The sequence below is a fragment of the Rhagoletis pomonella genome, unplaced genomic scaffold (assembly GCF_013731165.1).
Source record: "Rhagoletis pomonella isolate Grant_MI unplaced genomic scaffold, Rhpom_1.0 Rhpom_scaffold_01862, whole genome shotgun sequence".
Classification (NCBI taxonomy): Eukaryota; Metazoa; Arthropoda; class Insecta; order Diptera; family Tephritidae; genus Rhagoletis; species Rhagoletis pomonella.
The window spans coordinates 7,249-26,030 of NW_023460416.1; the positions used below are offsets into that span (position 1 = coordinate 7,249).

Genomic DNA, 18,782 nt, shown 5'->3' on the forward strand with positions numbered 1-18,782 from the left:
AAATATCATAAACATTCATTGCTGCGCGCTTATCAACTTCAACTAGCCGCTTAAGCATGTTTCAGTGGTTAATCCAACGTTCATGGCAAATTAGGTCAGAATAAGTAAGCGAGAAAGTCATTAACCGGCGTGCGAAAAAACACGTACGTGCAGCTCAAGAAAATCAGAACAGCGTGAGCTTCCATGCTAAGCACCGAATACGTACCCTCTAATGAAACACGCACTTTGCCCAAGTTCGAGGCGACGGACAAATTACTAATATTTAGATTGGTGTAATGCAGTAGAAGCACATAAAATGATAAATGTGTGGGTGAGGTTAGAAAAACCAATTTTCATTTCTACTGGCCCCTGCTGAATATGTATATAAAAAGGCAACATTCAATATAAAATCTCAGTCACTCATTGAAAAACCCAAAACATAGTCTTAAGAATGTGGTACATATTTTTTATAGGAAGCTTAGCTGCTGCGGCCTCAACAACTGAACTCTACACACCACTTTGTAACGAAAGTGGTTTACCGGTGTGTGCAACGAATGGGCAGAAGTATCTTTATTTCCAGAATGAATGCAAACTCAACGCTTATATTTACAAACAACTGTTCTTTGGGAGAATAGGTGAGTCGAACTTTTCTTTGCTTTTCTCAACTTCTTCTCACAGTAGTTCAAATACAAACTTTTATTTCTTCCATTTGCAGTTCCAATAAAAACGGACATTGAAAATTGTCTACCTAATTGCGATGAAATTGTCTGTCCTAAGTTATTTAAGCCAGTTTGCGCACAGCAAGTGCCTAAAGCAACTGTGAAGACTGTGCCGAACGCATGCCTTGTGGATCGACTGATTTGCGAGACCAAGCAACGTAAATACGAACTTTGACGGCCTTCACGGTCGCCTTTATTTTAGGCCATTTTAAATACATTTCCTTCTTTATACTCTTCCACAGACTGGACAGTTATTGGCGAAGGGCCCTGCTCGCCAATTCAAGCGCCGAAGTCTAAAAGCGGTCCGGAATATACATTCACTTCTGATGCCCAAAGTAAACCCGCCAAGCTTGTATCCGCGTCAGCTTACGATGCATACGCAGATCAAAATGACGGTTACTCTGCAAGCGCTCCAACTTCTGAAACAGATAGTGCTCCCGAAGATGCGCTTACCTCTACTGATATAGCTCAATTGTATCAAGGCGCTGAGCTCGTTGCTGCCCCAGCACCTAGTTATGCAACAACGCAAGAGACCACAGCAATGTCATCGTCAAATGCAGAACAAAATGAAGGTTGCTCGTCGCAGGCTTCAGCATCTGGAAAAAACGAAGCGCAAGACCAAAGCTCAGCATCACTTCCGTATGCAGAGAACGCTCCTGTGGCAGCCGATTATAGTAAAACAGAGCAATCTCCAGGTGATTCTTCACCAACTTACATAGTTTCAGAAAAAACCTTACAATCTATATTAGCGTCTTACTTAGGCCAGAATCAACTTTATGTCGCCGAAGATCCTGTGTCTGTATCTTATGTAGACCCAGAGCCAAGTGCGACATCACAGCCATCGTCAAACCCAGTTGAGGCTCCAGATTATGCCTCCCACTTTTCTGGTTCTGTTCCTTGCGCAGTTGCAAGTCCGGCTATGGACTCTAACGCTGCTTCAGAGAAAAATTCTACATCAAAATCTTACTCACCGGTAGTTCAGGACCAAGTGTATGCTGCCCCAGGACCAGCTCCTGTATCTTACGTTATTCCTGAGCCAAGCCCGGCCCCACAGCCTTCGTCATACACAGTCCAGGATCAAGTATATGCCTCTCCAGCCTCTTATTCCGCAACTTATGGAGCTCCAAAGCCAAGTCCAGCACAACAATCTTCGTCCCAATATGTTCCAGATCCAAGTCCTGCACCAAAACCTCCGACATATGCAAACCAGGATCCAGTTTTTGTTTTCGTAGCTCATGCTCCTGTGCCTAACGTTGCCCAAGAGCCTAGTCCAGTACCGCAACCTACGTCATACCCTGCCCAAGAGCCAAGTCCGGCACTACAGCCTTCATCGTACGCAGCACAAAACCAAACTTATGCCGCATCAACTTCTACTTCTGCAACGAACATTGGTCAAGTGAAAAATATAGCACTACAACCTTCGTCATACTCTGATCAAGGCCAAGCTTATGCTGCACCTGCTCCTGCTACCTACGCTACTCCAGAGCGATATCCAGCAGCACAACCACCGTCCTATGCTGATCCAGAGCCAAGCCCAGCACCCCAATCTTCATCACATGCAGACCAAGTTTATTCCTCGCCAGGCTCTACTAACGTTGCTGAAGAGCTAAGTGCAGCACCACAACCTTCATCATACGCAGTTCAGGACCAACCTTATGCTGTACCAGCTTCTGCTTCTGTACCTTACAGTGCTCCAGAGATAAATCCACAAACTTCGCCATACTCTAACCAAGGCCAAGTTTATGCCGAACCTGGTTCTGCTACTTACGCCGTTCCAGACCCACAACGTTCCTCCTACCCTGCTCCGGAGCCAAGTACAGCACCGCAACCTTCATCAGCCCAGGACCAACTTTATGCCACATCAGCTTCTGCTTCTGTACCTTACAGTTCTCTAGATGCAAATCCAGCACCGCAACCTTCGTCATACTCCGACCAAGACCAAGTTTATGCCGCTTCTGATACTCACGCTGCTCCAGAGCCATGCCCAGCACCACAACCATCGTCCTACGCTGTTCCAGAGCCAATTCCAGCACCACAACCGTCATCATACACAGCCCAGGATAAAGTTGTTCCTGAGCCAAGCCCTGCACCACAACCTTCAACATACGCAGTGCAGGACCAAGTTTATGGAGCTTCTGTTTCTTCCACCGCTCCACAGTCAAATCTAGAACGGCGACCTTCATCATACTTAGCACAGGACCCAGTTTATGCCACACTAGCTTCTGCCACTTATCATGCCGACCAAAGCCCTTCACCAGCTTCCTATTCCCATGTGGTATCAGCAGCGTCTTCTTACGAAACGTCTGAAGCGGTTCCTTCTCCTTACATAAATCCGGTATTATCCTCTTATGGAGCACCATCCTCCGCGTCAGTAGCGGACCCAGCAGCTGCATCTGGTTTGTATGCGGCAACAGACACAGCTCCAGATGTTTATGGTTCAAAATTAAATAGCTCTCCGGCACCCGCCGCCACTGGTTATCCTTCTGCTTCTGCTTCTTATGCCGCTCCAGAGCCAATTCCAGCACTACAGCCTGCGTCATACTCAGCTCGGAATCAAGTTTATGGCACACCAGCTTCTGCCACCTATCCTACCGATCAAGGTCCAACACCAGCTTCATTTTCATATGCAGTTCCTACATCATCTTCTCTTTACCATGCACCGGAACCAGCACCTGGTTCAGGGGTTGCATCTCCATCTTACTCCTCTTCAAATCAAAATGCGGAAACGGTGCCATCTAGTTACTCAAAGCCTCTGCCATCCTCATACGATGGTATAAACTCAGCACAAATAACACAAACAGCACTTGTACCTGCTTCCTATGCGGCGACAGAAACAGCTTATCAAAGTCAAAGTTCGGTATCAGTTACAAATTCATATGGCGCTCCAACACCCGACGTCGCTGGTTATCCTGTTGCAAAGGCGAGATCAGGACAACCTCCAGCCCATTATTCAGCACCGCCTATTGCTCCAAGTCCCACTTTCCCACCCTGGCTAAATTCGAAAACAAATGCCTTAGCTGAATTCGCAGCAGCAACAAATATTGCGAAATTCGTCCAAGGTCTGCGTTGGCCATTTGGGCCAATTTATTACCAACCAAATTATGTTCACATCATACATTATGATGATTAAACATTTTATCGACGATAAATTGTAACGATTTATAACCCATAATGGGTCAAAACGTAGGATTTAGTGTGATAAAATAAATAGCATAAACAAATAAATACTGTTTTTTTTTTTTAATTTGATACTCCTCGGTATGCTATTTCGCGTATTCAGGTTAAAGAGAGTTCAAAATTTTTCATATACATATGTATTAATGATGCACTTACCTTACAAATCGCCCTAGTCGCATAATATCAATGATCTACATAATTCACTTATTTCACACTTTCCTTTAACACTTTTATCACTGAATAAAATAGCGACTAAAAATTAGTTATATGTATGTAGTATCTAACTTTGTAACAAGTATTTGCAACTAACAGGCACGTGGCTACTCCTTGCACTGCCGCGTAAATTTTTTATGCAAACATGTATGTCTGGATGTGTGTACATATTTTCTAACTAGACAAGGAAGCTCAGTTTCAATAATGACCAAAACCGTTGTCCACTTTGAGGCGCAAGAAATGACAATCTATCTATGTACGCAAAGGGGCTTGAGTCTTTGCTATCAAAATTAAAGTTAGCTTTAAAGTTGAGGTGGCACTGTAGTAGCTATAGCACTAGAGAGCCTAGTGATCCCCAAACAACCAGTGTGACCAGGTGATATTTTGAGGCTATATTTAGCAATTATATATTGCTTAAACCCCGAAATTTTAGATCTAGCATGGTGGCTTTTTTAATGCTACCTTTTTTAACCGACTTCACAAAACGGAGAAGGTTATCACTTCGTCGGAATATTTTTATTTTATTTTTTACTTTATGTATGTTACCGCATAACTTTGGACCAAGTTAACCGATTTCAGGTGGTCCCATATTAATTTGGTTTAAATCCGATCATTGGATCATGAAGAAATTTACAATAATCCTAAATTTTTATATGAGAATTGAAATTGGTTTTTTGTTTTTTGCTTAAAAATTACTTGTTTATACGTAATTTTCATCGTTTTAGTATGTACTCTGAGAAAAAAAAATACTGATTTTGACGCATACAATTTACTTAGGAACCTTAAAATGCTTAGTTCGCATGCACTTTTTACCTCTGTGAGCGATGAGGCATGATTGGAAATAACCAAATATCACATTGTCCGGTGCTAGTCATTTTCTTGCATACGAAGTATATTCGATGATATGAAGAAAATGAGCAACACCTGCAACAAAAAAAAATCCAAAAAACAACCATAAGTCCCAGCTACTTTAAACTTGCACTTTGTTAAAATTTCAGTGGCAGATTTGGGCATCATTTATTTATGTTTAAGGATAGACGGAATTTCCGACACCAAAGATGGAGAGCGTCAACATCACATTGAAGCCTAACCTCATCAAATGAATCTTAGATTATAGCGTATACATAACTTAAGATCATCTGCATGGAGTAAACGGCTACTAACGTCATTTATAACAAATAAGAAAGCCTAAGTTCTGGTGGAACCGAACACTAAATACCCGGCGCAGGTATTAAATATATGTTTTCTCCTTTCCGAAAACTATCGCCACATGGTAAGCCGGGGTGGTTTAACCCGGAATCACGCCCATTTCAGTATCAATGTGTTAGTATCAATGTTGAGTAAATTAGCGTCCTTAAATATCGAAATATCGATGTTTCAAGCAGTTCAGAAATTTGCCGTTACATGAAAGTGGCCGTAATTATACCCGAGCGCACTTGTGCACAAGGGTATTATAACTTTGTTCACATAACGGTTGTTTGTAACAGACAAAATGAATCGAGATAGATATAGACAAATGTATACATAAATGATCAGGATTAAAAGAGAAATCGATTAAGCGGTGACTGTCTGTCCGTCCGTCTGTCCGTCCGTCTGTGCACACGATAACTCGAGTAAAAATTAAGATATCTTAACGAAACTTGGTACGTGTACTTCTTTCGGGCGTAGGACGGATGGTATTGAAAATGGGCGAAATCGGACAATAACCACGCCTACCTCCCATATAACGGTAATTTTCAGAAATACGAAAACTGCGATATTTTAGTAACTCCTGAAGATTATTAACTCAAAATTGATATTTACAATAATCTTTAGACGAAAAATAAGAATGTTATAAATTTTTGAAAAATGGGCGTAGCCACGCCCACTTATGGATACATGTGTATATCTTGGCAACCGCTGCACCGATTTCTTCCAAACTTGGCACAGTTATTGGCCTTGGTACAGGATACCAAATGGCCGAAAATTTTTAAAATCGGACAATAACCACGCCCACATCTCATATAACGGTAATTTGGAGAAATACGAAATCTTCGATAAATCAGTAAATATTAAAGCCAATTTATTCAAAATTGATGCTTTAAGCAATTCCTTACCAGGAAATACGTCTATAATAAAATTTTGAAAAATGGGCGTGGCACCGCCCACTTATGATCACATATATGTATCTCGGTAACCGTTCTACCAATTTGTACCAAACTCGGTATTTTTATTGTGCTTGCTACATAAAAGCAAAGCGATGAAAATTATTGAAATCGGACTAAAATTATGGTTTTTCATATAACGGTAAATTTTAGAAATGCTTGAAACGTCAATATTTTGAAATTTAAGGACGCTAATTTACTCAAAATTGATACACCCCGGCTTACCATGTAGCGGTAGCTTTCGGAAAGGTGAAAATCATATATTTAATATTTGCGCCGGGTATTTAATGTTCGGCTCCGCCCGAACTTAGACTTTCTTACTTGTTTTAGTCTGATTTCAATAATTTTTAACGTTTTGCACAATAACCATTCCGAGTTTGGTGCAAATTGGTAGAACGGTTATCGAGATACATATATATGATCATAAGTGAACGTGGCCACGCCCATTTTCGAAAATTTTATCATAAACGTATTTCTTGGTAAAGAACTGTTGCAAGTTTCAATTTTGAATATATTAGTTGCGATCCCGTACGAGTCCGGACTAGTCAGAAATAGTCAGAATCAGTCAGATTTTACTGGAAATCGATCCCGTACTCGGTTCTCTGACTATTGAGAGGACAAAAAAGAGAGTAAATACGGTTCTCTCTCTGTCAGAAGTTACCAGTTTTAGTCCGAGAATTTTTTGCTGGTAAATTCTGGTAAATGTGTCAAACGATCAGCTGTAGTGTGTTTGGCAACCAAATTGTAAACAAAAGAAAAGTGCACTCTTCTAATTCATGTTGAAAAGTATTTAATTACTTGTTTAAGTGGATTCTAATGAATTTGAAAGTATTTTTGGCTATTTACATGTGTGAGCTGAGTTCGTTTACATACAAAATAAGCAAACATTTAAAACCAAAATTGGAAGTTATGTTGAAGTTGACAGAAGTTACAATTTTGTACTAGAAAGCGATCCCGTACTTTTCAGTGTTACTCTCTCGCTCTGAGCGAATTTTTATTTTTTGACAGTTTTACTAGTCCGAGTCCGAGGAATACGGGATTGCACCTATTAACTTTAATATTTACTGATTTAACGAAGATTTCGTATTGTTATTTCGCGTGGTTATTGTTCGATTTAAAAAATTTTCAGCCATTTGGTATGTTGTACCAAGGCAACAACTGCACCAAGTTTGGGAGAAATTGGTTGAGTGATTACCAAGATATACACATGTAACCATAAGTGAGCGTGGCTATGCCCATTTTTCAAAAATTTTTAATTGGCCTAATTTTCGTCTAAAAGGTATTGTAAATGTAAATTTTAAGTAAATACTCTTCAGTAGTTACTAAAATATCGCAGTTTTTGTATTTCTGAAAACTACCGTTGTATGGGAGGTAGGCGTGGTTATTGTCTGATTTTGCCCATTTTCAATACCTTCTGTCCTACGCCCGAAAGACGTACACGTACCAAGTTTCGTTAAGATATCTAAATTTTTACTCGAGTTATCGTGTGTAAAGCCGGACGGACAGACAGTTACCGCTTAATCGATTCCTTTTTTTATTCTGATCATTTATGTATACATTTTTCAATATCTATCTCTATTAGTTTCGCCTGTTACAAACAACCGTTATGTAAACAAAATTATAATACACTAGTGCACAAGTGCGCTCGGGTATAAAACGGACAAACGGCACCCCTTATTATAGAAATGTCTAAAAATTTTGCGGTGAACTATCCACATTTTCGACTAAATGAAACTACTTTTCGGCAATTCGAGATTAGTTGAATTACAATGGTAAATTCATTTATATGAAACTATGTTACGTCCTAGAAAAACAGTCAGCCACAAAGCTATTGCGACAAAATGAGAAGCTCTTATTAATCAACACTTTTAGGCAGGTATTTTTTACCTTACCTGCTATACTAGAAGACCTACCAGTACCACTGTTATTCGAAGAGAGAGCATGTCTAGTTACCAATTTTAAAATTTATTTAATGAGTACCGTTCACTAAAATTTGTAGGGGTGCTGCTAAATTTCTTTCCAATCTTTTTAAGTATTCATCTGGTCACACTACTAACAACTAAACAACTAACAGGCTAACCTAATATTCACGCACGCCGCCAATTTATTGTTAAAAATTTCTCATGCACATGCAACTTGTATGAGATCAACCGAAATTGAACGGCGTGCGTATGAAGCTAACTCAATTTCCAATTTTTGTTCTGCGTGACATTTTGATTTGACGTTTCGCTCAATGAAATCAAATGCAAACGCATGCAAGTCAATTTCGGGTGACGCAAAAAAAACAAATTCGACGGCATGCGTACCAAAACGCAAGCCGCAAATATTAGGTTAGCCTGTAAACAACTGCTAAAAGTTTGAACCCCACTGTATGTTCAAACTTTTAAATTTAAAAACGTCGCCGCTGACAGTTTGAGTGTCCCTGGCTTTTCAAATAACTTCCGCAATCGAAAGTTTGGTTTATATGTGATTCTTACGCCAGTGCCACTAAAGCTGTCGATTCGCCAATCGGTTTGGGTATGAGTCTTCGGTATCAGTTTGTTCTTTGAACCATCTAAGCAACTCTTCCTGTGCCCGGCACTGCGATCGTCCTGCCACTATTAAAATTACTGCCGTCGATACATCGTCTTCATTACTAAATCTCAGATTGAGTCATTAACCGTTCAGTTACGCCTCCCTGTTGTCATTGCGGGTGCAGAGTAACGGACCAAATGATGTTCAATACTCGCCTTGGGTAGAGGCGCGGGTTTCTTCTCTTTCTCTCTGTTGTAGGATCACAGATGCTGGTCTTTTCTGTACCAGCGCTCTCTGGATTACCATTAAGCGTAACCGTTGTTGCAACCAACTACGAAATCCGTGTCGAACGTGAAAAAGGGTAATGGTTGTACGCCCTCCACTGACCAGGTCCGTCTGGACCGGTAGCTAAGCCGTGGGTGCCATGTGAAGTTTGAGCCTGCACGTCCGATATATAGGCTGCTGACAAGCTGGCGGCGGGATTCCCAGCGTTCTGGTTACCCAGTGCAAAGGTGGGATACACATTTTCCCTATACTTAGGTAAGTGTTGGGCATACTTCTGTCATCCTCCTCCCGCAAGGACATTACGGGAAAGTGGAATAACGGGCCTGAGAACCACGGGGACCCTAGTCACTCAACTTGTTGTAGCCTAGGCTACAATTTCTGACCAGGGACCTAATTATGGTACAACGGGGAACCAGCTCCAGCATGATAATTTTGGTAGGTCTCTTCGGGGAGTAGCGTGGTGGCTGTGGTTTAACTTCCAAATGCGGGTATAGTTACGTTATGCCTTGTTTATGCGGAGTTGCATCCGCTGTGCATCACAGCATCATGGGGTTAGGTGGACAAGCGGTACCCACGTAAAATACCGACAGGATTCTTATTAATCGTTCAAAAAGCAAAAGAGGCCTTTTCTTAACAGCGATCACCACTCGGCAGGCAATTGTAAACCTCCGAGTGTATTTCTGGCATGAAAAACAGCTTCTCATAACAATACATTCGCGGTTCGGAGTCGGCGTAAAACTGTAGGTCGCTCCCCTTTGTGCAACAACATAAAGGCGCACGCCACAAATCGGAGGAAAAGCTCGGCCAAACACTACCATATATGTTAGCGCCAACCATTTATTTTCACTATTTACAGGGGAAGAAAATTCAGATGATCTACAGTCTGTCATGGTTCTTGAGGCAAATAGGAGGACGAGGAGTTACAAAGGGCACACTGAGCCCAAGTTTAAGTCTTTCTGGGACTTCGGAGTGGAAAATGATGTCATACAAACCACTTTTAATCTCGATATTCGAAGCTTAACTACCATTAGCTAAGAAACAGAAGAATAAGAAAATATGTAGGATCGATAGAGCGTTCTATTTGCGACTAATTGCTACTGCATTTCTCTGATGCCTTTGCCTTCACATTTGTCGATCGTCATTTCAGAGGAGTTACTTAACGTAATTTCTTAATTTACTTGTCAATCTCAGTACATATATATATATCATTCTTTTTCTCACTCACCTGCCACACTTCGATAAAGATCGGTCACAAATCGAATCCAACGAGCAATCTTCGCCGCCACCAATGGAATTGTAAACATTCTGATTAGCATCGAAACAATAGCTGCAACTGCAGTAGGAATATTGTGAACAACAAAAAGACGACGCCACCTCAGCCGCATCCAGATCTGTGATATTGATAGAACAATCCCCATCGCTGTTCGTGCAACTCAGTTCGCATTCTCTATATAAACGCGGAGAATTTGTAGGTTTGGTGGTGGTAGTAGCGTCATGTTTTTCTGATGCCTTGGCGCTGCGACGTGACCTACAAACGAAAAAAGTGAGAGTTCAATGCAACACAAACTTGAAAACTATAAAAATGTATGTATACTCACCTTTTGCTGCGCGTATCCACCGTCTCCACCATTACATTCCATGTGCGATGTATCAGATAGAGTAGGAAGAGTATACGCGACGTCTCACCATTTGGTGGCGCTGACGCTGGCGGCGTTTTACTACGTCCATGACCGTGAATGTCATTGGTCGTGTGGTCACTGCGTCGTCGACTGTGACGCGCTGGCAATGTTTTCGACTTGTGTGGTGGCACGCCGCCGTCACCGCCGCCGCTGGAGTCGAGTGTGGAATGATAGCGTGACTTTGGATATCTGGGTGTTGTAGAGGCGCGCGAGCGATTATTGTTGTTGTGGCTGAAAACGCTTGAGCCACGACTGACGGCGTGCGTTAATGAGTTGCCCATTTTGAGTGAGGTGAGCAAGATGAAAACTGAAAATATTCAAATTAAATATAGAGTTTACTGAGGGAAAATTATTATTTCGGTGAATTTTAATAAAAGGAAAGCTGAGAATAAAAAAATCGTTCCCTAAGCGATTATACTTTTAAATGAATGCTTAAAAATAAAGGCTAAATTTTTTTATAAAAAAAAAAACGTTTTCCAAACGAGCAAGAAAAATTCAGCTAGAGAAGAAGTTGCTGCTGGGAATACGAGGATGGCGCCCGCAAGATAACCACAATTTCAGCCATCGGCGCTTATCGATGACCTTACCATTTCCAGTGCATCTACTGCCTTTCCCCCAGCGGCTCTTACCTATACTTTCGCCGTTGCCTGGAGTCACCGAACAACCCACAAGAAAGTTAAAGTAAAATCGGGTAGATCTCACTATTGTCTAGAGCCACTGAATGATCTAAAAGTGCATCTACCGGCTTTCGTCTAAACTCTTAACCGTCGCGTCTAATGCATCTACTGACCCTTAAAAGCACTCTTGCCACAAACCTGCTATTCCACCGATACTGGCACCAGTTACCGCCACTTACTAGGGGCACTTTGAAGATTAGGTTTTTCAAATCCAAAGCGCACTCGATACTGTTATATGACTACTCCACCTTGAAAGCCACTACTACAATAACTTGGCGCCTGCAAGTGTTCGTAAGCGAATGTCTTAATATAATACTCCGAAATCTGTTTTGCCTAAAACAATCGCAAATGAAGAGTTGCACGGAAATACTAAAAATGAGCTCCTTGACACCTGGATTCGCAGGAAGCCACACTTTTTTTAAGCACACGAAGAGGAATACTAGGGTCACCGGTTCTCCACCGATGCTAGTCAGCGCCGCTCATCAGCTCTGCAGCCCCCATTTTTTCTCATGCTGGCAGCTCCTACATGGGGGGGGCGGGCGGAAGTGGGACCTCCAGCCGTCAACTAAACCCACCTCATATTCTTTTATTCTTTGATGTAATAACACCTAAAATGAGAGTTTTGAATGATACCGATGTTCTTTCTGGTTGAGCGCTGGGTTTGAGAGACCTTGGAAAATATTCCAAATGAAAGGTAAAATTAAGCCTAGTATAAAAGAAAATAAAGAAAATTATTTACACAATCAATCGACCGGTAACCGCTAACTAAAAATATAAACAACACAAAAGAGGCCATTCAAAGTAATACGTTAGTATATCAAATTAACAAAGCTAATTACCAGTTTAATATTTTTTTTTTTTTTGGATATCAAAATTACAGTGCTCTTCCAAATGATTAGAAACAGTACTCAGATCTTTGTAGTTTAAGGTTTATACGGTCTTTTGAATATTAATTATTTTATATACACATGTAGTCAATTCAATAACTGAAATTCATATGGCATAAAATAAAGTGTCAAACTTTGTGTAAAATTCGGGAAAATTCAACAAATTTTCAGAGTATGCAGTTTTTTAGCCCATTCAATTTCAATACAACAATGTGCTAGTTTTAAGTAGTTCAAAATTCGCGTTGTTTTTAACCGACTTCCAAAAAGGAGGAGGTTATCAGTTCGTCGGACTTTTTTATTTAGTGTCTAGTGTCTTAGGCTAGTATCTCAGAGGTGGTACAATACTTATTTGGTTTATATCCGATCATTGGATCATGAAATATAAATATATATTTTTTTATATGAGAATTGAGGTCGGTTTTTTTTGCTAAAAATTACTTGTTTAATAAACGGTTGACGGTTTTGTGCATTGTCTTCCAAATAAAAAAATTTTCAAACATACTTTGTGTAGAAGAAAATGAACAGCACCTTCGTAAAAATCCATACTCGAAACATATCTGAAAATTCAAAATAAAAAATTTTGAAATTTAATGACGATTTTTTGAAATTTGTTGAATTTTCGCTAATTTTGCACAAAGTTTGAAACTTTCACTAATGTGGTTTATGCTATTGAATGAAATATATTTTTATATAAAAAAAAATAGTTAAATTTACAGCCCAATTCTGTGCACTTGATAAATTGAAAATCTTTATAATTTGTAAATTTTTTATTATTTATCAAGAATTGGTATTCTAGCACAGAAATCAAAAGCTCTTTTCTTGATAAATTATCAAGATTGAAAATGCTATTGACAAATTGAAATTTCATGTGAATTGTATAAGTTTTGTATCTTAATAAATTTGTTTCTAACAATTAAATACTCCATGTGCCGGCATTTGAACCTACGACACACGGAATTATAGTCGACATCTCTACCTACTCGGCTACGGCAGTCAAAAGCTTTTTCGCTTTTAATTTCATACTTTTCATATATGACAATGAAATCAGTTCCACTCATGTGGAAATCAGTTCCACTAATGTGGAAGTCGTAGAGCTTTTTGTTTTATAAATATTGACACAGAATGCGAAGGAAGCTTCTACTTGATAAAAATCTTGATAAAATTTCTTTACAAAAAAATTATCAAGAAAACACAGAATTGGGCGGTTAAAATAATCTTGAAAATATAAATATCTGAGTACTGTTTCTAATCATTTGGCAGGGCACTGTACATTTCCACATTAATTAACTACTCTTTGCTTAGTTGCTCAGCACTTAAACACTTTGACCGCCTTTTATAAATACTCATTAAAATCGACACCAATGCTGACTGACGCTTTGAAACAACTCCTCACCACTTCTTGCACACGTTATCATTAGCGATCAATCCTCTAAATTGCGGTGTTGAAACTCGTTGCTAAGCTTGCCGGTTGAGTTGCTAATTTTTTTGCTGTTCTCAAATTTCTTTACTAAGTGTTTATGTACATATGTATGTATGTATTCTGCTGGTGCTTGTGTTTTATTAAGTTTGTTTTTTTCTTCATTTTTTATATACTCTTCCTATTGTTTTTCGCTCATTGTTTTAAATTCTTGCTTTTCATTTCGTTTTCCCTCCCCTTTCACACTTTACACTCTTTGCTGTCCACCTCATTTGTCTATCTGTCTTCAGCATCACCTTACCCATTCATTGTTCTATCAATTTCGTAATCGTTTGGCATTGCCACTGCTGTTGAAATGCAAATCTTTGCAATTTTCATTGGTTCAGCTTGACTGCCGCTGAAGCTGGTGTAGCTGACATACTAGTCTTAGCTGCAGTCGAGATACAAAAGGTGTTGGTCTAATAGTAGCTTTTGTCAAGTTGCTTTGACTTGCATGGACTACAATAATACACACCCAATAATTTTCTAAAAATGCCGTTAAGAAGTGTTGTTGGAACTTTGCTGATTTTTTAATATTGTCTGATCGAGGCAAACGTCAGAACCTAGTGTGGGTGGTTAGTCAGCTTTCTCCACTTGCAACATTTTAGATCGGGTTTATATAAGTTCATCTCACAAGGAGGGTTCCACAGGTCGCAATGAGAACTTGTAAATCATCCTGATAGCAGACATGACCTCAAGGTGCGGCTATAGTCAATTTATCAGCTAACTAATGAATTGTCACAGTGCTCGGGGTCCCAAACCAGCATGACTTGTAAAGTAATCCGGGAAAATTGAGAGAGAGTAATAAGGAATTCCTTGATCAATTTTCATAAGCGATCGCAGGGCCATGATTTCGGTATGGCTCTCAGCGAAGGTATCTACCATACTAATCGTTATTGTATTGTTACACAGATAGTCGACTACCTCGTTTTTACCTGAAAATTCTGCCCGAAATACATACGTTGAAGAATTCCGCCATGCCTAACATCTTAGTATCAAAGATTGTGGAAAGCTAGGAAATAATTGAATCTGGCTGAGACGCGGGTAGGTATAACCGTTAGTCTGCCCACGGAAATAGCAGTCAGACAGTTTCTAGTCAAAAAGAGCCACCAAAACTGGGACTTTCTCATTTGCGTGCCTAGGAGTCATCTCTGACAGTCCCCATTTCATTCCGGTAGAAACCGGCCTTATGGTTTCATATATTCAGGTTTATGGCGAGCGCTTTCTGAGATAGCATGAGGCATTCTGTCCTAGAGTAGGACACAGATGGTACAAGGTATAACTGCCCTGAAAAAGTTTGGAAAAATCGTTTTGGTAGCAAACGGCGAACCTCAATGTGTAAAGCCAGTGTGATGGTATAATGATAATTAAAGTAGAAGATTTTGCAGAGCAGTGTACTTCCACCCTTACCAAATAATTGGTCATGTGGTTCCCTGCAAAATCGCTGTGTCCTAGATGAAGCTAATTTGGACACAATCGCATGCGCTCTTAAGAAAGATCAGCAATGCCCCGACTCGTTTTAAGCTAACTAGTCGGCTTGCAGAGTAATCGAGTTGACTAACATAAAGTCTGATTCACCTGAAAGTTTTAGGCTGATGCACAGTTCTCCAACCGGTGCCAGATTCGACGATTTTTCCACAAAGCTTTGACTCATCAGCAACGTTTACTGGCTCAACTTTCCGCTTGTCTGTTTCGCAGTCAAATGTACTGTTAAGGTGTCGGGTTTAACATATGAGCAACATATGTACATTAATACCAGTGTTGCCAGAATTTTTTCAGCGATCCAGCTTAATGGACAAAAAAAGGAGTTAAAAGCAGCTGAATAAAAAATGTTTAAGGCTAAAAAAGGCTAAATGTGTAAACGCAACTATTTAAATGTTTTATTCGTCTTTTCAAAAAAAAAAACAGCAAAATAGGTACATATTTCTTACATACAATAACAAATTAAAGGTTATTTGCATGATACCATGAAATAAAGTAGTTTCATTAACAACTTTTTGATTCAACAAGCAGATTTTTGACAACTGCTTAATTGTGGACCTTCTTAAGCTTCTACTGTCTGCCTAGATAATATTCTCTTGGGGTGCGGGCATAACAACTTTCTTGAAATATCTATTGAATAGTAAATGTTAATTATTAAATTCGATAATTTATACCTTTCCATATTTCTGCAGTTTTGCAAATATTCAAAAATCCCGCCGCCAACAGAAAACTGTGCAAAAGTAGGTTAGTGGTGATTTTTTTATTTGGATTTTCCTAAATTTAAATAAAAGCTAGAAAGAGGTAAAAGATTTTCAGAAAAAAACTAATTCTACTTTTCCAGCTGGAAAATTACTAACATGGCAACACTTACATATTTCTGCGCAGAGATATATGTAAAGTAATGTAAATACGTGGCTAGATTTAAGCAAAATGAATGGATAATTTTACCACAAGTACCATATAAATACATATTTACATGTACAAATACATACGTACATATTTATACATATGTGCATCTATGCATGTTCATATATCAAACTCTAATAAACTAAGTCTAGGACTGTTTTAAAATAAGTATGACATCGTCATCGTTTTATAATGTACTAGATCGCTCTCACCCGCTTCGCTGAGTGTATGAAATATAATGAATAATAAGACTACAAGCAGACTAAATTTAGTGATTAAATTACTAAAACTGTTTCAAACTTGGGGAGTCCCTGCTATACATACTATGTTGCTTAGAAATAAAGCCTTTTCAAGACTCTTCCGATTAAAACCTAAATTGCAATAACTCATTAAACTTATAATTTAATTGTATTTGAATTTAGATTTCAAACATACATATTCAAGCTGAACATTTATAATTTAAGCGCGACTTTTAAAACAAGTGGTAACCCTCTTCGAAATATTTTCCCACTAAAACCCTATTAAATCCCTCTCGTCTGACGTCCACATTGTGATACATATTCCAATTATCAAATTCCTTTAATTCAAGAAGAATTTGATTTTTAAAACAGGTGGCAACCCTCATATATGTAGGTTAGAACTAAAACCTTTATCAAAAACCTTTTGATAGATACCTATATTGTAGTAATTCATCTCAATTAAATGAATTTAATTTTTAAACGGGTGGCAACGCTTGTAAAACACCTCAGTAATATTTTAAATGTTCAATCTGAAAGTTTCTTAGCAATCTTTCATTTGACACACATATATTATTTTTCAGATAGCTTGCTAATACTTGATTCAAACTTGGCTTTTCGAACAGGTGGCAACCCTTTCCAAAATACTTTCAAACTACAACTTTTTTAGACCTCTTGTCATATATTCTTTAATATAATTTTCAAATAAATAATTCCCTTAATTCAAGTCGAATATGATTTTTTAAACAGGTGGCAGCCCTTCTCCATGAGTATGGAATTGATTTTATATACATACATAGTTCCTGTACTCTATCAAAAATATTTTCTGTGTTAAGAGGTATGAAAATTTCGTTTTATTGGAGGTGCCACGCCCCCTCGTATAATCGAGATTAAATCGTGAAAGCGTAACAAATAAACAAACTCACTTTCGGATTTATAATATTAGTAAGGATAGTAAGGATGACCATTTCTTCCACCTTTCATGCAATTGAAATCCTCTTTTAGCGGAGTTTCTCCGCTAATTTTGACGAGCACTCATGCTCAAAATTAGCTGCGTTAGGCCCAACTTTTTCGATGGCCTTGCGGCAGCCAAAAATATGCGCTTTCTTATTTTTTTTCTTTATTCCATTTCTTCGTCAAATAATGTTCAGCGCTTCCACTCGCTTGGATTTGCTCGATTTTAATTTTCCCAAAATTGTCTGCTTTTCCTTAGTTCGACAGGCAACATGCATGCCACTTATTTTTATGGGCGTTGTTATTTCTATCTACAAATGTCTTTTTTTTTTATTTGCTTATTCATATTTATGCTGGTGGCATGCGGCATGCAAATGAGTTTTGCTTATGTTTGGTGTTTTGGTTTACTTTTCTCTCCCTGAAGGTGGTGTAAAGACAAGTGGAATTAGCAATTATGATGGTCATGTTAAGCGGTTTAAAAGCTTAAACTTCCATTGGAAATAAAGAAAAATATTTTTCTCTTTAAGTAAACATTTATTTATGTTGCTGCAAAAGTGTTGGCATCTATTCGTCGCGGATATGTTGGCATTTTTACGCTAATTTATTTAAAAGTTACTATTATTTTAAAGTGGGTATTCAAATACATTTTTCAAGAAACTAAATTAATGTTTGTACATTTTCAATAGAAATTTTCTTTTATTCAGTTATGCTATGATTAATTTGACTTTTATGTAATTAGCAACTTTACTCAACACTGTAGTGATGTTTAATTTAAATCACGGTGAGAACAGATTAATTACGGGAACTGAAAACGACTCAAATCGCTACTTTAGTGTTGCGGACTCTTGTGACTGCAGACTGAATATCCTGTAGGTTTTCCGAAATATTCTACATTACAACGGAGAACTCTTAGTTGGAAATTTAAGACAGTCTCATCTTAAATCAATAGGAAATATAATAGTAGTATTCTCTGAGTCTTGCAAACTCCTTTCACGGTGTACAAATTACACGGCTTACAAAGTTTTCTCATAGGAAAACCAATTCTGGCGTGCAAGGTGCAAGGGTTTTGTAAGACTTGGAGAATACCCCTATTATTTAGTACAGTTGCTACAGAATAAAACCACGACGATTGGCATACCGTAAACTGAGCGCTCAGAGCTTCAAAAATTCTTCAAAAGAAGTTTCATTTACATAAAACGAGGCCTCAAAAAACTTACAAGGCCATCGGGTGATAATTTTATTTTAACGTCTATTGAAAGAGTTTTGGCTAAAGATTTGGAACTAATGCGTTTAATCTTCACTCATATCTCGGTGAATAGTTATAACTTCGATGTAATGGGTATTAAGTCACACAATATCAACAAATATTTTATATAATTCCAGCGGTAAAACAAGGAAGCCGTTACAAAGACATTTGATTCATGTCCAGTCTCGATAAAGGTATACTCTCCGTGGCCTATGGCGTTTTCGAAAG

General features: G+C 38.7%; 1 protein-coding gene across 1 annotated transcript; it reads left to right on the top strand.

Moving 5' to 3' along the window:
* Positions 1-430: 430 nt before the first annotated feature.
* Positions 431-3,828, top strand: LOC118752811 (flocculation protein FLO11-like). Its single transcript, XM_036487674.1, has 3 exons — positions 431-614; positions 695-856; positions 941-3,828. The coding sequence occupies exons 1-3, from the start codon at positions 431-433 to the stop codon at positions 3,826-3,828; spliced, it is 3,234 nt and encodes a 1,077-aa protein (XP_036343567.1).
* Positions 3,829-18,782: the final 14,954 nt, after the last annotated feature.